The sequence below is a fragment of the Heterodontus francisci genome, chromosome 1, assembly GCF_036365525.1.
Source record: "Heterodontus francisci isolate sHetFra1 chromosome 1, sHetFra1.hap1, whole genome shotgun sequence".
NCBI classification, from domain to species: Eukaryota; Metazoa; Chordata; class Chondrichthyes; order Heterodontiformes; family Heterodontidae; genus Heterodontus; species Heterodontus francisci.
The window spans coordinates 94780983-94803144 of NC_090371.1; the positions used below are offsets into that span (position 1 = coordinate 94780983).

At 43.8% G+C, this 22162-nt stretch overlaps 2 protein-coding genes across 2 annotated transcripts in view; one reads left to right on the forward strand and one right to left on the reverse strand.

Moving 5' to 3' along the window:
• Positions 1-637: 637 nt before the first annotated feature.
• LOC137370925 (molybdopterin synthase sulfur carrier subunit) lies at positions 638-16119 on the reverse strand. Its single transcript, XM_068032798.1, has 3 exons — positions 16041-16119; positions 7784-7905; positions 638-764 (listed from the first exon to the last, which is right to left on the reverse strand). Exons 1-3 carry the CDS (start codon positions 16050-16052, stop codon positions 638-640), a joined length of 261 nt encoding a protein of 86 aa, XP_067888899.1. The 5' UTR covers positions 16053-16119.
• Positions 16120-19443: 3324 nt separating this feature from the next.
• The window catches only part of LOC137355739 (sodium channel protein 1 brain-like), a 234690-nt gene continuing 231971 nt past the window's right edge, over positions 19444-22162 (forward strand). Inside the window, exon 1 of the mRNA XM_068021614.1 lies at positions 19444-19566. Within this exon, the coding sequence (XP_067877715.1) occupies positions 19444-19566 (123 nt within the window). The remainder of the gene's footprint in view (positions 19567-22162) is intronic.

Below are 22162 nucleotides of genomic sequence, written 5' to 3' on the forward strand. Positions count from 1 at the left end.
CTGGAGAAGCATAGCTACCCCATCTACAAAACCTTTGCAAATTGAAGGTTACGATCATTATTGAAATGGTGTGGATACAACCCAAACCTACATCTAACATCGCAGTACTTAAATCTGACATTAAGTGCAAACAGTGTAAAATGAAGTGTAAAATGTTCTGATGAAGGGTCACTGACCTGAAACGTTAACTCTGCTTCTCTCTCCACAGATGCTGCCAGACCTGCTGAGTATTTCCAGCATTTCTTGTTTTTATTTCAGATTTCCAGCATCTGCAGTATTTTGCTTTTAGTGTAAAATGTTCCATTTCCCAGAAATGACACCTGTCACATCCATTCCCCTCAACCAATAACTAACCTCTACTATTGTTGTTCGCTTTCATTATCTTGCAAATTCACACTCATTTTAGTCATGTTTTATGATTACAGTGAAACCACATAAAAATAGCATGGCTCCATATAATAAAGATGCAAAGCCAAGTGGGAACAGACGAAAGGGGAAGATCAAAAGGCAGCCATCAACTGAATCAATGGACCTTTCTAAAATTAAAGAGTCCATCAGGAATTTTAACGTACGCCCTCCTGCACCTGAAGTAATATTTGAGGAGAAATTGGAAATACCTGCGTATGTATGCCAGGAGCTAGCCCCCGCTGATAGGGGGGATGACTGCGATCTCGTCTCCTGGCTGGAGGAACAAAAGCTGATCTCCCAAGATGATGTATTCCTGACGAACAGCAAGAATGATATGATCCTCTATGGTACCAAGTCTGTGGACCAGGTAAGAAAGGAAAACTGTACTAAATATCTGTATTGTTTAACAGTTAACATTACAACTTCCATTGCATTTAACTGGATTTTCCCTCCTCTCCCTATTAATGGTCAATAATGCTCTCCAAATATGGATCTAGGCCTCCTAAACAAAAGTTCTGAGTCACTGGAATCTGTCCACTTCACCTGGGCAAATTTAGTCAATTCTTGGCAGGGCTGCTAAATGAAATACTGTTTGTTAACAAAGTATTCCATCAACTGGTGTGGCAGCAGGTAAGGTACTCAGTCAATTTACACTGTACTTTCAGAAGTTGGCGACACTGATGACTTCCACGGCCAAGAAGAAAATTGCCTTCTTGTGTGTGAATGCATTCTGAGCATTCAATAAGGAATATAAATAATTAAGAAAAACCATGCAATATTTCAACATTTCACAAATGGTTCTATTGCTCTTCTACACTAGACATGATGGAGGCTATGTTATGTAAACTTCCAGTATTTACCTGTTCGAACAACGTGTCATGCAGGGCCCCACCCCCAAGAATGAGGCACATTAATTTTGCCACATTGATTTTTTAAACTGTTACTGGAGTAAAGAAGGAACTTGCTTTTTAAAAGAAAGCAACACGAAACTCTTGACTGGAAAGATATTTGTATATTTACAGACAGTGCTTAAAAGGGACAAAAGACCATTCCCTGATACATTCAATCCACAATGGACTTTTGATTACCGGACGTTGAAGGTGGAGGAGCTAGCATTCCAGGTTGACTGGAAAGATGGGCGAATACACAAACAGACCTGGTCAGACCAGTTTAGTCACATGACTGACTGAACTTGCCGCAGAGAATTTGAACTCAGAAAGATATCTGCTCCTGAACTGACAAGACCTCTCGTGGCTAGCTTGCCGCAGCCTCTCCTGCCAGCTTCCATTTCTTTCTCACAGAACTGAAAACTGCTGAAGACACATGAACCCCAAGAGAGAAAAGCCTCCGACAGTGAACAAGGTTGAAGAATAATACTGGACCCCAACAAAAAGCAAAATCTACCTAGAAGCAAGGACTACAGCGAGCTCAAAGCACTGTAACAAAAACCCCTCTTCAGAGATTGCCACAAACCTCTCCACTTTATTTTTTCTTCTGCGCTTTCCTGTCTCTATTTGCATATGCGTATCGTGTATGCATGCTTGCGTGGGGTGTGGTGCGTATCCGTAGGCGTCAACCAAATTAGAGTTTAAGTTTAATAAATTTCACTTTTCTTCTTTGAACCTAAGAAAGCCTGTCTGTGCTCATTTCTTTGCCTTATAATTGGAAAGTGGTGAACAAGGATTCACCAAGGAGGAGCTCAAAACAGTGTGTTTAAAAACACAAATCCTGTTACAGTAAGACCAGGTGAAGGCTGAAAGGGAACCCCTAGACCTCTTTCTCTCCTAGTCATAACAAATGTAACATAACCACATTGATACATTGAATTTTCAGAAATGCTTTTTTAACCAAAAAAAAGTAACACTCATCATAGCAATAATTACAATACTAAAACTGTTTCTCCTATCGAAAAATCGAACAGAGTCTTTCTAACCTATTCTGTTGATTTTTTGAAGTTACCACAGTTACCGCAGCTTTCATATCAACTTACCTCCTATAACCTTCACTAGCAAATCTGCAAGTGCAACTTCACTCATATTTGAAAACACTACTTATGCTTCTATCTTTCCCTTTTCTCATACAAAACAAAGAACAGTACAGCACAGGAACAGGCCATTCGGCCCTCCAAGCCTGCGCCGATCTTGATGCCTGTCTAAACTAAAACCTTCTGCACTACCGGGGACCATATCCCTCTATTCCCATCCTATTCATGTATTTGTCAAGATGTCTCTTAAACGTCGCTATCGTACCTGCTTCCACCACCTCCCCCGGCAGCAAGTTCCAGGCACTTACCACCCTCTGTGTAAGAAACTTGCCTCGCCCATCCCCTCTAAACTTTGCCCCTCGCACCTGAAACCTATGTCCCCTAGTAACTGACTCTTCCACCCTGGGAAAAAGCTTCTGACTATCCACTCTGTCCATGCCACTCATAACCTTGTAAACCTCTATCATGTCGCCCCTCCACCTCCGTCGTTCCAGTGAAAACAATCCGATTTTATCCAGCCTCTCCTCATAGCTAATGCCCTCCAGACCAGGCAACATCCTGGTAAACCTCTTCTGTACCCTCTCCAAAGCCTCCACATCCTTCTGGTAGTGTGGTGACCAGAATTGCTCGCAATATTCTAAGTGTGGCCTAACTAAACTTCTGTACAGCTGCAGCATGACTTGCCAATTTTTATACTCTATGCCCCGACCAATGAAGACAAGCATGCCGTATGCCTTCTTGACTACCTTATCCACCTGCGTTGCCACTTTCAGTGACCTGTGGACCTGTATGCCCAGATCTCTCTGCCTGTCAATACGCCTAAGGGTTCTGCCATTTACTGTATACTTCCCACCCGTATTAGATCTTCCAAGATGCATTACCTCACATTTGTCCGGATGAAACTCCATCTGCCATTTCTCCGCCCAAGTCTCCAACCAATCTATGTCCTGATGTATCCTCTGACAATCCTCATCACTATCCGCAACTCCACCAACTTTTGTGTCGTCCGCAAACTTACTAATCAGACCAACTACATTTTCCTCCAAATCATTTATATATACTACAAACAGCAAAGGTCCCAGCACTGATCCCTGCGGAACACCACTAGTCACAGCCCTCCATTCAGAAAAGCACCCTTCCACCGCTACCCTCTGTCTTCTCTGACCGAGCCAGTTCTGTATCCATCTTGCCAGCTCACCTCTGATCCTGTATCATGTATCATATACCTTCCTGTATCATGTCCCATCTAGCTAAATATGGTCTATCTGCTGCCAAGTCTCCTGGAATGCCACTCTAAAACTAAATGACAGAATATATCCAAAATGGACCTGAGCCAATTTCACTCCACATCCTGTGGAAAGCATGGAGCAAAGTCTCTTTCCCATGGCGGCATGGCTGAAGTCAATAACACTACATGAAGATTAAGAGCATAACAAAGAAACAGCAACAGGCGTCAACCATTCAACCCATCGAGCCTGCTCTGCCATTCAAAAGATCATGGCTGATCTTTTTCAATTTCCACCTTCCCACCCTATTCTCATATCCCTTGATTCCCTTAATTGCCCAAATTCCCTCAAACTCTCTCTTGAATATACTCAACAATTAAGCATTCACAATCCTCTGGGGTAGAGAATTCACAAACCTTTGAGTGATGAAATTTCTCCTCATCTCAGTCCTAAATGGCCAACCCCTTATTCTGAGACTGTAACCCCTCTTTCTAGACTCTTCAGCCAGGAGAAACATCCTCCCAGCATCTACCCTGTCAAGGCCCTTAAGAAATTTAGACATTTCAATGAGATCACCTCCCATTCTTCGAAACTCTAAGGAATATAGGCCTAGTCTATTCAATCTCTCTCTTGTTCTTCTACTCTATTGTAGCATCAGCATGACTTGGTTGCATTTTCATGGCAATTAATACAGGGCTGGAGGACAAAAGTACAAAATTCACAATCTGCAAGAAAGGTCAGAGAAGACAGAAAATACTCGCTCAGACCAGGATAGTGGACAATTGGAACATGGTCCCAATGAATAGTGTTGATTCAGGGTCAAACTGAAGTCAAGAGGAATCGACTCCTGCTCCTAATTCATATGTTCGTACGTTTGTATGTAAGTAAAAACCTCCCAAACATAAAATATCACCATCAAATTATACTGCAGAACAGAGTGCTAAGTGTTAGAATCATCATCCTTTTGCTTATTGGAGTATATACCAAGTATGAATTTCCTGCATTTGAGTTTATAAACACATACAACAACTTAATTTATATAGTGCATTTAACAAAGAAAAATATCCCAAGGTGTTTCACAGGAGCTTAATCCGATAAAAACTGACACCAAGCTAAAAGGAGGAGATATTTGGAGAGTGGAAAGATTACTCAAATAGTTTTAAGGTGGTCAGAGACTGAAGAACTAAGATTTTTGTTTTAATTTGGCAGGACATCTCTGTATAACAAATAGTAACCTTCTTAACTGAGTAATTCAGTAATTAGAGCACATGCACTGCAAGTCGAAAGATATGAAATCCAGATCAGGATGTAAATAGTACTTATCACTTCAATTAAGCTGGCATGTAAATAGTAAGCGGGTAGTAAGAAGTGGAGTGGGACTATTAGGGACAAAGAGGATGTTATGAACGCTGGACTTTGTGGCATGATTATGTTTTAAAAACTGTGATTTTTAAAAAGTTTAAGATGGAGTCTGAGAAGTCAGGAGATCTCACATCCACTCTGTTTAAACACAAGATAGGAATCTTGGTTACCAGGACAACAGAGAACCCAGTTCAAAGACCTTTTTGAAAAACAGAGACTGCATGGGGAATAACACCTGAAGAACAATGGGTTTCACCCTCCCAGACTTCCAGATCATAAACAAGGAGTCAATGGCTCTGAGAATGCAAATGTGAATGGTAGCTGCTAACAGCTGGAAACACTCAAAAGCCTGGGTGGCGCGGTTGAAGCCAGACTTGTGGACTTTGCATATTGGAAAAGGACAATGAACTATTGACTTTTGATTCCAGATAAATTTAATAGATTTTCTGAAGGCAAACAGGCTGTAAGAAAGGAAACCGGTGGTGGCAGCCTCAAGGGAGAAAGGGAGAGGGAGAGGGAGGGGAAAAAAACTCTTACAGCAAAAGGCTGCAAAGACTTGAAACTGGTCTGAAAGTCGAGGTTCGCGGAGAAGTAAAGACCAACAGTATCACCGGGAATTGCCTTATTCATGGACGCCTAGGTCGAAAGTGCTTGGAGAAGTCAGTAAAGAGGACATTGACTTTGAGAAAGGTCTGGGAGATCCAACCAACTGCAACTGGGTGGAGGTTGGGACTTTTAACCGCAAAGATTTTGCCATCAAAAAGGGCAGTGTAACGTATGGGCTGTGAAGTTTTCAAGTGTTTTAATAAGGAAAGGAAATACCTTTCTTTATAACTTGGGGGGGGGGGGGGGGGTGGGGGTCGGGGTGGTGGTATCAGCTACTTAAAATACTATTTAGTTAATGGGGATTTCTTTTAATTTTGCTGTTATGATAAAATTCTCAAAACATGGAATCTTCTGCAATTCTTTAAATTAGTCTGGGGGTTCATATCTTGTATTTTAACGTTAAGGTCTCACTGAGATCGTAACCATGGGTAATACATGCTAAGAGGCACGGGGTAAGGCTGGAATACTTAATGAGTACTTTGTATCGATGTTTACTATGGAAAAGGAATCTGACAAAATATCGGTAGAAGGGGCGAACAATGGATATGGTACAAACTGAGGGGCAGGAAGTACTGGAAATGCTGGCTATGCTTCAGGTAGATAAGTCACCTCGTCCAGATGGTTTGCCTTCCAGGTTGCTAAAGGAAGTGGGGGTGGACATATCACAAGGGCTTACCATAATCTTTCAATCTTCCCTGGATACAGGGGAGGTGCCAGAGGATTGGAGGGTGGCAAATGCAACACCCTTATTCAAGAAAGGATGTAAAGATAGTCCGAGAAACTACAAGCCAGTTAGTTTAACATCAGTGATGGGTAGGCTTTTAGAAATAATAGTCAGGGAAAAGAATCAGACATTTGGAGAGGTTAGAGTTAATTAAGGAAAATCAGCACGGATTTGTAAAAGGCAGATAATGCTTGACTGATCCAACTGATTTTTTTGATGACGTAACAGAGAAGATTGATGAAGGGAATGAGGTAGATGTTGTCTATATGGATTTTAAGAAAACGTTTATTAAAATACCACATAAAGGCTGGTTAACAAAATTGAGGCTCATGGAATAGGAGGGTCAGTGTCCAATTTGATTTTTTAAAAAATTGGCTTAAGGACAGAAAACAGTGAGTCTGTTTCTCAGACTAAAGAATGGTAGACAGTGATGTTCCCCAAGAGTCAGTGCTAGGACCGTTGCTTTTCTTGCTATATATAAATGACTTGGATCTTGGAATACAGTGTAGAGTTTCAAAATTTGCTGATGATACCAAACTTGGAGGAGTGGCAACAATGAGGATGATAAAAACTGCCTGCAACAGGGAATAAGCTGGCTAGCAGAATGGGCAGACAAATGGCAGATGGAACGTAATACAGATAAGTGTGAGGTGATGCATTTTGGCAATATAGACTTAATCGCGCAGTTCTAAAGAGTGTGCAGGAACAGAGGGACCTGGAGGTGCATATGCATCGATCTTTGAAGGTGGCAAGACATATTGAGAGTGTGGTTAGCAAAGCATATGGGATCTGGGGCTTCATAAATAGAGGCAGAGAGTAGAAAAGCAGGGATGTTATGCTAAACCTTTATAAAGTTTTGGTTAGCCCCCAACTAGAGTATTGGATCCAGTTCTGGTCATCACACTTTCAAAAGAATGTGAGGGTCCTTGAGAGGGTGGAGAGGAGATTTACCAGAATGGTTCCAGGGATGGTGGATCTTAGTTACAAGGTTATGTTGGAAAAGCTGGGGTTATTCTCCCCAGAGCAAAGGAGATTGAGGGGAGATTTGATAGAGGTGTACTAGATTATGCCTGGATTAAATAAGTTAGACAAGGAAAAACTTTCCCCATTAGCTGATGGTACAAGGACTGGGGAACACATAAGGAAGATTTTGGGCAAGAGATGCAAGGGGATGTGAGGAAAAACTTTTTTATGCAGCTAGTGGTAATGTCCTGGAACTTGCTGCGCACGAGGGTGGTGGAAGTGGAGACAATCAAATGATTTCAAAATGAAATTGGGTGGGCACTTGAAGGAAATAAACTTACAGAGCTAAGGAGATTAAGCAGGGGAGTGGGACTGACTGGATTGCTCCACGGACAGCCAGCATGGACTCAATGGGCCAAATGGCCTCCTTCTATGCTGTAAATGACTATGACTCTAGGACAAGTAGCATTGCTGAAAAAAAGCATTATGAAGCTTTCGAATATGCTGTACCTTGGATGTCTCGTAACAATTTCCTGCCACAGTTGCAAAGAAGTTAGTTGCTCTGGCACAGTAATTGTCTCTGAACGAACCCCTGATAGTTCAGAACTCCTGGCAAAATACAGCACTGAAACCTATACAAAAAGAGCAATATTAAGTGTTGAGAAAAGCATGAATAGCTCAGCAAAGAATGATGCCACACTGATTTACCCATTTTCTCGTAAAAAGGATTCTGTGAAGAGCTGACTCAGATTTACCAAATCAACAGCGGCTTCTTCAAGCCATATTTCATACCACTGACCACCTCCAGGCACGTATCCATTGTCTCTCGAGATAAGGAGGCCCAAAAGAATTTCATACAGTCAATCTTTCAGTTCAAAAGGTTTTAACATGAGCTGTCCATTATAGAATACCTTTTCGGCTACTGGTTCCATTATACAGTATCTACCAATCTACTGGTATATGCAAATTGTTACACACACCCCACAGACTAAGTTACATTGGGGCTACGCATCACTAGGTTTTTCATTGAACCAGGACAACGCAGCATATGTATGTATGTATGTATGCGTACTCAGATGTGCAGAGCTACATTCACAACCAGCAATGGTTTCAAGCTTGGGAGGACAAGTGGAAATGCCCTCGTTCTCACAACATTAAGAGGTTTCTGCTCAAATCTTACTGTTCAATGAGAAAGCTGGCTTATTTTGCAGCAGTTCATAAATGCAGACATTAATTGTGAACATACGAATTAGGAGCAGGAGTAGGCCACTTGGCCCCACGAGCCTACTCAGCCATTCAACAAGGTCATGGCTGATCTGATTGTAACCTTGACTCCACATTCCCGCCTACCCCCAATAACCTTTCACCCCCTTGCTTATCAAGAATCTACCTCTGCCTTAAAAATATTTAAAGGCTGTACTTCCACTGCCTTTTGAGGAAGAGTTCTAAAGACTCACGACCCTCTGAGAGAAAAAATTGTTCCTCATCTCTGTCTTAAATGGGTGACTCCTTATTTTTAAATACTGACCCCTAGTTCTAGATTCTCCCACAAGAGGAAACATCTTTTCCACATCCACCCTCAGAATCTTACATGTTTCAATCAAATCGTCTCTTGCTCTTCTAAACACCAGCAGGTACAAGCCTAGCCTGTCCAACATTTCCTCATAAGACAATACATCCATTCCAGGTATTAGTCGAGTAAACCCTCTCTGAACTGTTTCCAACCTATTTACATCCTTCCTTAAATAAGGAGATCAATACTGTACACAGTACTCCAGATGTCGTCTCACCAATTCCCTGTATAACTGAAGCATAACCTTCCTAATTTTGTATTCAATTCCCCTCGCAATAAATGATAATATTCTAGTAGCTTTCCTAATTACTTGCTGTACCTGCATACTAACCTTATGTGAAACATTGTTATACAAGCATTCAAAATTTGAGTGAAATTATCAGTTCATATGCAAAATGTTAGTTTGCATTAAATAAAAAATATATACTAGGGAGTAATCTCATCTAACAGTTGCGATAACATCACTCCATCCTTGGCAGCCATGTTCGGCTGTCCAAAGCCCCAAGATCTGAAACCCACCCTAAATATCATCATCTCTCTTCCTTTAAGAGGCTCCTTAAAAACTACCTCTTTGAACAAGTATATTATTAATAAAAAAGCAAAATACTGCAGATGCTGAAAAGCTGAAATAAAAACAAAAAGTGCAGGAAATACTCAGCAGGTCTGGCAGCATCTGTAGAGAGAGAAGCAGAGTTAACGTTTCAGGTCAGCATTTGGTTACCTGTTTAAATCTCATGCGGCTCAGTATCAAAATTTGTTTGATAACACGCCTGTAAAACCCTTTGGGATGTTTTACAATGTTAAAAGTGCTATATAAATGCAAGTTTTTTTGTAGTTGGTTAAAGAAAGATAGGTGCCTGCATATCTTACAGGTATCCAGTAGTCCACATTTGGAATTAATTAAATCAGAGATTCTGATTTCCCAATCTGGAAGAACAATAATTATGGAATCATAAAATGGTTACACCACAGAAGGAGACCATTCAGCCCACTGTGTCCATGCCGGCTCTCTGCAACAGCAACTTACTGAGCCCTGCTCCCCCTCCTTTTCCCTATAATTTATTTTCTCTACAGATAATTATCCAATTCCCTGTTGAAAGCTACAATTGAATCTACCTCCATCGCACTCTAAGGCAGCACATTCCAGATCCTAACCACTCGCTGCACAAAACGTTTTTCCTCATGTTGCCATTGCTTCTTTTGCCAATCATCTTAAATTGGTGTCCTCTGATCTTGATCCTTCCGCCAACGGGAACAGTTTCTCCCTATCTTCTAAGACCAGACACCTCATGATTTTAAAAACCTCTATCAAATCTCTTCTTAATCTTCTCTTCTTCAAGAAGAACAGACCCAGCTTCTCTAATCTATCCACGTAACTGAAATTCCTCATCCCTAGAACCATTCTCGTGAATCTTTTCTGCGCCCTCTCCAATGCCTTCAAATCCTTCCTAGAGTGTGGTAACCAGAACGGGACACAATACTCCAGCTGAGGCCAAAACAGTGTTTTATACATATTTATCATAACTTCTTTGCTTATACACAATGCCCCTTTTTATAAAGCCCAGGAGCTCATACGCTTTATTAACCATTTTCTCAACCTGCCCTACCACTTTCAATGATTTGTGCGTATACCCCCAGGTTCCTCTGCTCCTGCACCCACTTTAGAATTGTACCTTTTATTTCATATTGCCTCTCCACATTCTTCTGACCAAAATGAATTACTTTACTCATCTCAGCATTACATTTCATCTGCCACTTGTCTGCCCATTCTACCAGCTTGTCTATGTTCTTTTGAAGTTTATCACGATCCTCCTCACAGTTCACAATACTTCCAAGTTTTGGGTCATCTGCAAAATTTGAAATTGTGCCCTGTTCACCCAGGTCTAGGTCATTAATATAAATCAAGAAAAACAGGGGTCCCAACACAATTTCATTTATCTCATAGGAGGAGGCCATTTGGCCCATCAGGTCCATGCCAGTTCTCCGTGGAGCAATCCAGCAAGTCCCACTCCCCCACTTGATCCCCATAGCCCTGTAAAGTTTATTTCCTTCAACTGCCCACCCAATTTCCTTTTGAAATCATTGATTGCCTCCGCTTCCACCACCCGCGTGGGCAGCGAGTTCCAGGTCATTACCACCCACTGTACAAAAAAAAGTTCTTCCTCACATTCCCCCTGCATCTCTTGCACAAAACTTTCAACCTGTGTTCCCTAGTCCTTGTACCATCAGTTAACGGGAACAGATTTTCCTTGTCTAACTTATCTAAGCCTGTCATAATCTTATATACCTCTATCAAATCTCCCCTCAATCTCCTTTGCTCTGGGGAGAATAACCCCAGCTTTTCCAACATAACCTTGTAACTAAAATCCCCCATCCCTGGAGCCATTCTGGCAAATCTCCTCTCCACCTCTCAAGGACCCTCACATCTTTGCTAAAGTATGGTGGTCAGAATTGGACACAATACTCCAGTTGGGACCTAACAAAAGTTTTCTAAAGGTTCAGGGTCCAATTGGATATTGAAACTGCTCTTCTACTCTATGCCTCTATTTATGAAGCCCCAGATGCCATATGCTTTGCTAACCACTTTCTCAATATGTCCTGTCACCTTCAAATATCAATATATATGCACCTCCAGGTCCCTCTGTTCTTACACATTCTTTAGAACTGCACCATTGAAGATATTAGCTCACCCTATCCCTTCTGCCAAAATGCATTACCTCACACATGGCTGCATTAAATTTCATCTGCCACCTGTCTGTCCATTCTGCTAGCCTATGTCCTGTTGCAGGTGGCGCACATCATCCTCACTGTTTTTCACACCTCCAAGTGAAGACGGCAACGTAGTGGTAATGTCACTGAACTAGTAATCCAGAGGGCCACGCTGATGCCGTAGGGACATGGGCAACTGGTGAATTTAAATTCAATTCATAAAAATCTGGAATTGAACGCTAGTCTCAGTAACAGTGCCACGAAACTATCATCCATTGTCATAAAAACCCATCTGGTTCACTAATGTCCTTACCTTGTCTGGCCTACACATGACTCCAGACAAACAGCAACGTGGTTAGCTCTTAACTGCCCTTTGAAATGGCCTAGCAAGCCACTCAGTTGTCAAGGGCAATTAGCATTGGGCAATAAATGCTGGCTTTGCCAGCAATGCCCACGTCCCATGAAAGTCTGTATTTCAAGATTCAAGTCATTTATATATAGCCAAAAACGCAATGGGCCTTGAGCACTGACCCTTGGGGAACATCACTGTCTACCATTTTCCAATCTGAAAAACAACCATTTATCACAATTTGCTGTTTTCTGTCCTTAAACCAATTTTTTATCCAATTGGACACTGACCCTCCTATTCCATGAGCCTCAATTTTGTAAACCAGCCTTTTGTGGTACTTCATCAAATGCTTTCTTAAAATCCATATAGGCAACATCTACCACATTCCCTTCATCAACCTTAGAATCATAGAGTTATACAGCACAGAAACAGGCCTTTCGTGTCTGTGCCGGCCATACAGCACCCAACTATTCTAATCCCATATTCCTGCACTTGGTCCGTAGCCCTGTATGCTATGGTGTTTCAAGTGGTCATCTAAATACTTGTTAAATGTTGTGAGGGTTCCTGCCTCCACCAGCTCTTCAGGCAGTGCGTTCCAGATTCCAAACACCTTCTGGGTGAAAAAATGTTTCCTCAAATCTCCCCTAAACCTCCTGCCCCTCACCCTAAATCTATACCCCCTAGTTCTTGACCCCTCCGCTAAGGGAAAAAGTTTCCTCCTATCTTACCTATCAATGCCCCTCATATTTTGTATGCCTCTTTCATGTCCCCCCTCAGCCTTCACTGCTCCAAGGAAAACAACCCTAGCCTTTTCAGTCTCTCTTCATAGCTGAAATGCTCCAGCCCAGGCAACATCCTGGTGAATCTCCTCTGCACCCTCTCCAATGCAATCACATCCTTCCTATAGTGTGGTGACCAGAACTGTACACAGTACTCCAGCTGTGGCCTAACTAGCGTTTTATACAGCTCCATCATAACCTCCCTACCCTTATATTCTATGCCTCGGCTAATAAAGGCAAGTATCCTATATGCCTTCCTAACCACCTTATCTACCTGTGTTGCTGCCTTCAGTGATCTATGGACAAGTACACCAAGGTCCTTCTGACCTTCTATACTTCAAAGAACAAAGAATAGTACAGCACAGGAACAGGCCATTCGGCCCTCCAAGCCTGCGCCGATCTTGATGCCTGCCTAAACTAAAACCTTCTGCACTTCCGGGGTCCGTATCCCTCTATTCCCATCCTATTCATGTATTTGTCAAGATGCCTCTTAAAAGTCTCTATGGTACCTGCTTCCACCACCTCCCCCGGCAACAAGTTCCAGGCACTCACCACCCTCTGTGTAAAGAACTTGCCCCGCACATCCCCTCTAAACTTTGCCCCTCGCACCTTAAACCTATGTCCCCTAGTAACTGACTCTTCCACCCTGGGAAAAAGCTTCTGACTATCCACTCTGTCCATGTCGCTTATAACTTAGTAAACCTCTATCATGTCGCCCCTCCACCTCCGTCGTTCCAGTGAAAACAATCCGAGTTTATCCAACCTCTCCTCATAGCTAATGCCCTCCAGACCAGCCAACATGCTGGTAAACCTCTTCTGTACCCTCTCTAAAGCCTCCACATCCTTCTGGTAGTGTGGCGACCAGAATTGCACGCAATATTCTAAGTGTGGCCTAACTGAAGTTCTGTACAACTGCAGCATGACTTGCCAATTTTTATATTCTATGCCCCGACCAATGAAGGCAAGCATGCCGTATGCCTTCTTGACTACCTTATCCACCTGCGTTGCCACTTTCAGTGACCTGTGGACCTGTATGCCCAGATCTTTCTGCCTGTCAATATTCCTAAGGGTTCTGCCATTTACTGTACACTTCCCACCTTCCAAAATGCATTACCTCACATTTATCCAGATTAAACTCCATCTGCCATTTCTCTGCCCAAATCTCCAACCGATCTATCTCCTGCTGTATCCTCTGACAATCCTCATCACTATCCGCAACTCCACCAACCTTTGTGTCGTCCGCCAACTTACTAATCAGAACAGCTACATTTTCCTCCAAATCATTTATATATACTACAAAGAGCAAAGGTCCTAGCACTGATCCCTGCGGAACACCACTAGTCACAGCCCTCCATTCAGAAAAGCACCCTTCCACTGCTACCCTCTGTCTTCTCTGACCGAGCCAGTTCTGTATCCATCTTGCCAGCTCCCCTCTGATCCCGTGAGACTTCAACTTTTGTACCAGTCTATTCCTAGGGTCCTACCATCCATTGTGTATTCCCTTGCCTTGTTCGTCCTCCCAAAATGCATTACCTCACACTTTTCAGGATTAAATTCCATTTGCCACTGCTCCACCCATCTTACCAGCCCATCTATATCTCCCTATAATCTAAGGATTTACTCCTCACTATTTACAACATCACCAATTTTCGTGTCACCTGCGAACTTACTGATCGTAGCTCCTATATTCACGTCTAAATCATTAATGTACAGTACAAACAGCAAGGGTCCCAGCACCGATCCCTGTGGTACTCCACTGGTCACAGGCTTCCACTCGCAAAAACAGCCCTCGACCATTACCCTCTGCCTCCTGCCATTAAGCCAATTTTGGAACTAATTTGCCAAATTGCCCAGGATCCCACGGCCTCTTACCCTCTTAACCAATCTCCCATGCGGGACCTTATCAAAAGCCTTACCGAAATCCATGTATACTACATCTACTGCTTTACCCTTTATAATCTTACCGACACATCTAGTCACCTCCTCGAAAAATTCAATCAAGTTAGTTAGACAAGATCTCCCCCTGACAAAGCCCATGTTGACTATCCCTGATTAATCCCTGCCTCTCCAAGTGGAGATTAATCCTGTCCCTCAGAATTTTTTCCACTATTTCCCCAACCACTGATGTTAGATTCACCGGCCTGTAATTACCTGGTTTATCCCTCCTACCCTTCTTGAATAATGGTACCAGATTCGCTGTCTTCCAGTCCTCTGGTACCTCTCTTGTGGCCAGAGGGGATTTGAAATTTTGTATCAAAGCCCCTGCTATCTCCTCCCTTGCCTCACCTAACAGCCTGGGATACATCTCATCTGGGCCTGAGGATTTATCCACTTTTAAGCCCACTAAAACAGCTAATATTTCCTCCCTTTCAATGCTAATATGTTCAAGTATATCACAATCCCCCTCCCTGATCTCTACACCTACATCGTCCTTCTCCATAGTGAACAGCAATAAAAAGTAATCATTGAAAACCTCACCTAAGTCCTCGGGTCCTATGTTACTTCATCAAAAAATTAAATTCAGGGTCGGCGGGAATGTTGAGTTGAGGCTACAATCAGATCAGCCATGATATTGTTGAATGCCAGAGCAGACTTGAGGGCCCGAGTGGCCTACTGCTGCTCCTAATTCGTATATTCGTAGATTAGTCAAGCATGATCTTTTACAATCCATGCTGGCTCTTAATTAACTCAAACCTCTCCAACCCACCTCTGATGTTAAATTAACTGGTCTGTAGTTACTAGAAATGTTTTTACACCCTTTCTTGAATAAGGGTGTCCCTTTTACCACCTCTGGCACCCCGCTATCTAGGGAAGATTGAATTTCAGATAGGATTAAAAAGTGGGAGCAACCTGAGCAATTGCTTTTTGTACCTGGTTTAGCAATGCATTAAACAACCCAGCTTAACCAGAACTCCAAACTGACAGGTTAGTACTGGCAACACTAAAAGAATCATGTAAGAGCACCCTTTTGCTTCTTTTAGTCACTCCCCAAATGCCACCTACACCATTGGGTATCTAATATCCAACCTGGGCAGCTCATTCTTGCCTTTTTCTCCAAATACTCAGCAGGAACATAAGATTTTACAGAAAACCTATTAACTCATGAAATATGAAGAGCAGGAGGAGACTCTGGATTGAGCCAGGGCTGCCTCTGCAGGATCGAGTCGCCCAACCACCGCCCAGGCTGTTACAGGCCACTGGGCCTGTCCCCCAAGCAGGAGCGGCCGATATAAACCCCGGAGGGGGAGAGCGCGATTGGCGACAGGCACTCACTACCCGGGCCTGGGGGCACTTGCAGAGTCGCTGATGCGTCTCTTTAACAGGGGTATCCCAAAGAGATGACGGGGCTGTCTGTACCTGAACGACCATCTCAGGGCCGTGACGGACGGTAAAGCGGCTGGATCGGTGCAGCAGACATTGGAGTCCGGGTGGCTGCCTGTCCCTGTCTATAACAACATAAATCATCGTTATTTGATCCAATAGACAGTAGAATCATGTTGCCCTTTTTTAATTGATTCATAAAGATTATCAACAAGGACAGTTAATGTACAGGTACAGCAGGCAATTAGCCAAGCAAATGGTATGTTAGCTTTTGTTACAAAGGGTTGAAGCATAAGAGTAAATAAGTCTTACTTTATTGGTGAAGCTGCAGGTACCTGGAGTACTGTTTACAGTTTTGTCTCTTTACCTGGTACAGGAGTACCTTGAATTCCTTCTAGTACAATGTGTGATTGTGAATAGTGACTGGAAAGCTATTACCCCATGGGATCATCACACCAGATTTATTGGTCTGGATTTAGTGAGGCCGTTTGGAGCGGGATTGGAGGAGGGAGGGGGAGGGGGGGGGGTGGGGGGGGGTTGCAGAATAGCGGCGGATGTGTCTGTCTGGAAATCCAACATCATAACGTTAGTTCCGGATTTAATCAGCGGCGGGAAAGCACCAAGGCACTGTTACCGCCCTGATGCAATGGAACTTGAATTGCTGAACTGATGATTATGATACATTTGCATGCAATTGATCACAATTCAATGAGGGAGCTTGGAATTGAAGTGGACAGTGGACAGCCCTTCAGATCCCCAGCTGTTGAAAGCCAGTTTGTTTTTAACATAACCTTGGCTCAGCATCAGTCATGTTTCTCAACCTCATACCATGTTTATCTGAGCTTACACATTGTTACTTTAACAATATTTTAAAGCATTATTCCTTATCATAATCACTTCTAATTAAGCTTATACATTTTAAGACACTGCAGCAAGCAGTGAACTATCTTACAGCCTCAATGATGTAATGGGAATGCAGCCATGACGAGCACTGGATGGCGGAGGAGTGGAGGCCATTGTCAGCCTGCAGTGTTGTGCGGCATGCGTGGGCTAGGTCTCAGGTAGCATTGCCAGGTGGGCTTGATCTCGGGTGAGAGGGTCAGGTGGCCAAACTATTGGTGAGAGGGTTGAGTGGTCATATTACAAGGTGCTAGGCTGGCTCTCAGAAAGGGTGGCCACTGAGGTCCATTACCGAGTATGCTGAGGGGAGTAGCAAAGTCAAAGATGCCGAGGTAACTTCATCTCTGCAAGGGCAATACTCTGAAGACCTACTGATCAACTGGTATGGGTCTCATACACATTGTCTTTGTGAATCCCTGTGTTGTGATGCAGCACCTCCAACGGAGGGGGGACTAGGAGGCAGCTGTGCCTGTCCATGAAGCTCCACAACAAATGCAACAGCAGCCGGCCTTGCCAAGAAGGGCCCACCTGCACCAGAGAGTACACCGGACTTGACTCGGGTACCTCCAGATGTCAGAGCGGCAGTGTCAGTGATGACTGTGGCTCTCCGGGGAGACTGTCACTGACTTGCATGCCATGCTGCAGGCTGAGTTGTGACCTATGGGATCTGGTGGTCACCCTTTGCCAGTGGTCCTGAAGATCAACTTTTACATGTCTGGACTTTTCCAAGGATTCACCGGGGTCCTGTGTGGGGTCTCTGAGACAGAAGCTCACCGCTGCATCAAGGAGATGACCAATGCCCTGTTCAAGAGGGCCACCGACTACTACTACCCTAACAGTCAGGCCAAGGGCCATCAGGTTCAGGGTCATCGCTGGATTCCCCCAGGTGCAAGATGTGATTGATTGCACGCATGTGGCCATCAAGGCTCCAACGGACCAGCCAGCTGCCTTCATCAACAGGAAGGGCTTCCATTCCATCAATGTTCATCTGGTTTGCGACCAACTATAGCATTTCCTGCAGGTGTGTGCCCACTTCCCTGGAAGCAGCAATGATACCTACATACTTTGGCAGTCCAAGGTGCCTCAGCCTTTCTAGCCACTCACAGGGATGGATTCTTGGGGACAAGGGATACCCATTAAAGAAATGGCTTCCGACTCCTGTGAGGAACCCTCGCACTGCAGCAGAGGAGAGGTACAACACTTGCCATGGCTCCACCCGAGCGACCATTGAGCAGGCCATTGGACTGCTGAAAATGAGATTCCATTCTGCTCGATCCGGTAGAGCCCTGCAGTATTCACCAGCGAGTGTCTTGCGTATTGTGGTGGTCTGCTGTGCTCTGCACAATCTAGCACTGCAGAGGGGGGAAGCCTTACATGAAAAGGAGATGATTGATCGCCATTCTTCAACCGACAAGGAGGACATGGAAGAGGCTGATGAGCAGACAGCCCTGGATTTTGAACCCCATGCACCGAAAGCCAGGCACATTGAGTGACGGGCCGGGGAGGGTAAGAGACATACCTGCTTCCAGCCACCATGATGGCTTCTCAAAGTGAACTCAATAAACACTCACTTCAATGCATTCTGTCTGTCACGTCCTTTCTATCTGGATTCTGTGCCTGGCACCCAGCTTAACTACATGCTCTGGCACATCTGAGATGCTTACCGAAGGAGGCTGTGCCTACACTGCCAACCTAATGGGGGAGGAAGAGTGAAGGCAGCATCTCACAATTAAGGCATGAAAGAATAAGCATTTTTAACAATGAATGTGAACTCTAATAAGAATAGAACTTCATAATACAAAGCAAATGGCAAATGTATAACACCCGTGAATCCCCAAGTGTGTCTTGTTACTTTTCTTAATACATTTTCATATGCTTCCACGCAGTGTGACTCCTGTGCTAGCAGCTGGGCTGGAGGCAGGCTGCTGATCAGGCTACCCCTTGGCCTGAGGTAACTTTGGTGGCCGTTCTCTGGCTGCCTGAGGCCGGGAGGGCCCTGGCTGCCTAAGGGTTTCCTGCATTGCTGCTGACCTCTGCAATCTCCATCCAAGCTTGCTTAGTCAGGTGGGGGATCTCTTCTTGCCATCCCTGGGAGAGGACCTCCTGCCTTTCCCTCGCAGCCTGGAGGAGAATCTCCAGGGAAGCATTGCTAAACCAGGGGACCATCCTGTGTCTTGCTCTGTCATAGTGCACTGTCCTCCAGGGAGGGGTTGTCCCAGGATACACTACCACACTGTGTCCAGCAGTGATCAGCAAAGAGTAAATGATTCAAAGGCAACAATGCAAACAGAGCTGGCAGGGCTTTAAATGTGGGGCCAGCACCTGCTCTGGAGTCATCTGACATGGCAGTCAGCGCCTCGAAGCCTTTATTGTCGCATAATAGGATGGGCCCCGCCCCTCCATTATGATAAGTGATCGCCTGTCACGTGGTCGCTGTCAGCTGGCGCACACATGACGAGCGATGACGACACCCACTTCTGGGTCCGCCGCTGGGAACCGCGACGGGCTCACTAAATTCAGCTCATCATGATTCACTGGAATGTCTAATCACCAGCAGTGTCCCAATGTGGCTGCAGGAATTAAGGTGAAAGAATGTTGCAGAAACAAACAGGAGATAGAGGTGAAACAGAACAATAAGAAAAGCAAAGTAGGGACGGGGAAAGTAAAAATCATTTCGAAAAGAGAATCAGAAATGAAGTAGGAGGGACAGAAACAGTAAGGAGGTGGGGAAGAGAGAATTATAGAAACATATGAGATAAAAAGCCATCTAGCCCATTAAGCCCAACCCATGCAGAAACAATGCAGCTATTTGCACACAACCCCCTCCCCCCACCAAAAAAGAGCACACAATCTCCTGGAAGTTGCAAATGCCAAATCATCAATTTAGGAATAACTCTGGGATATTCTTCCACAAGTCCAAAAGTAAATATACAAACTGCAGGGGACCATCGTGAATCATGAGAAAAGAAAGAAAAATCTTGCATTTATATCGCACTTTTCACAACCGCTGGACATCTCAAAGTGCTTGACAGCCAATGAAGTATTTTTGAAGTGTAGTCACTGTTGTAATGCAGGAAACCAGGCAGTGAATTTGCATACAGCAAATTTCCACCAGCAGCAATGTGATAATGATCAGATAATCTGTTTTTGTGATATTGATTGAGGAATACATATTTGCCAGGAAGGGGATAATTCCCCTGCTCTTCTTCGAAATAGTGTCGTGGGATCAATTATATCCACCTGAGCAGGCAGATGGGACCTCAGTTCAACGTCTCACTCTCACTATTCTTAGCTACCCAGCAACTTAGACTTTATAAGGTGTCAGCCTTGGCTCAGTGGTCAAAGTTTGAAGTTCCACTGCAGAGCCTTGCACTTATAATCTGGGCTGAGACTTCAGTGCAGTACTGCAGGTATTTTCTACTGTCAGAGGTCTTGTCTTTTGAACAAGACATTAAGCTGAGGTTCTGTCTGCCTTTTCAGTTGGATATAATACATTCCATGGCACTACTCAAAGAAAAGCAGGGAGTTTTGCTTGTATCCTGCCTATTATTTATCCTTCACTGCGATAAACAGATTAGCCATCATTTACTTTAATTGCTGTTGGGACCGTGCTGTGCACAAATTGACTGGTGCATTTCGCACTGCAGCAGTGGTTACACTTCAAAAGTACATCATTGGCAGTGAGGTGTTTTGGGATGTCCTGGGTTTGTGAAAGGTGCTTTATAAATGAAAGTTTTTTCTTCATACATTGAAATATTTTCCTCTCAGGAATTTATCCTATCTGTTTTGGAGGACTGCAGGCAATCCATACCCACCACACATTTAGTAATCTGTTCCAGAAGATGTAATTCCCTCTGAGATGAAATACTTCCTAACATTTAATCTACCACTTTATTTTCATATTTTATATGCCCACATTATCTGATTGGGAAATAATTTCTTACCTTTATAAATTAGAAACCTCAAGCAATCTCCTCGAAGCCTACAGTTCTCTAATGAAAATATCTCAAACTCCTTGAACATATATTGATAGCTAACAGTCCTGAAACTGAGTGTCACTTTGGTCACATTCCTCTGAATCCTTCTCCAGGTCCTGTATAATTGCAGCAAGACATCCCCGCTCCTGTACTCAAATCCTCTCACTATGAAGGCCAACATACCATTTGCCTTTTTTACCGCCTGTTGGACCTGCATGCTTACACCCAGGTCTCACTGCATATTCCCCTCTCTCAGTTTATAGCCGTTCAGATAATAATCTGCCTTCCTGTTTTTGCTACCAAAGTGGATAACCTCATTTATCCACATTATACTGCATCTGCCATGCATGAGCCCACTCACTCAAACTTGTCCAAATCACCCTGAAGCCTCTCTGCATCCTCCTCACAACTCACCCTCCCTCCCAGTTTTGTGTCATCTGCAAATTTGGAGATATTACATTTCGTTCCCTCATCTAAATCATTAATATATATTGTGAATAGCTGGGGTCCTAGCACCAATCCCTGCGGTACCCCACTAGTCACTGCCTGCCGTTTGGAAAAAGACCCATTTATCCCTACTCTTTGTTTCCTGTCTGCCAACCAATTTTCTATCCATTGCAATACACCACCGCCAATCCCATGCGCTTTAATTTTACACGCTAATCTCTTATGTGGGACTTTGTCAAAAGCCTTCTGAAAGTCCAAATAAACCACATCCACTGGCTCCCCCTCATCAACCCTACTAGTTACATCCTCGAAGAATTCTAGTAGATTTGTCAAGCATGATTTCCTTTTCGTAAATCCATGCTGACTCTGCCCGATTCTACCACTGTTCTCTCAGTGCTCTGCTATAAAATCTTTGATAATGGACTTGAGAATTTTCCCCACTGCCGCTTCAGGCTGACTGGTCTGTAATTCCTTGCTTTCTCGCTACCTCCCTTTTTAAATAGTGGGGTTACATTAGCTACCCTCCAATCTGTAGGAACTGTTCCAGAGTCTAGAATCTTGGAAGATGACCACCAATACATCCACTATTTCTAGGGCCACTTCCTTAAGTACTCTGGGATGTAGATTATCAGGCTCTGGGGATTTATCGGCCTTCAATCCCATCAATTTCCCCAACACCATTTCTCTACTAATACTGATTTCCTTCAGTTCCTCCCTCTCACTAAACCCTGTGTTCCCCAACATTTCTGATATGATATTTGTGTCCTCCTTTGTGAAGACAGAACCAAAGTATGCATTTAGTTGGTCAGCCATTTCTTTGTCCCCCAGAATAAA

Bases quoted from the DNA above. Each gene is read 5' to 3' on its own strand.
- LOC137370925 (XM_068032798.1), bottom strand. The intron at 765-7,783 runs GTACAGCATATT...CCTGGTCCACAG, and splicing joins ATTGTTACGAGACATCCAAG to ACTTGGTACCATAGAGGATC.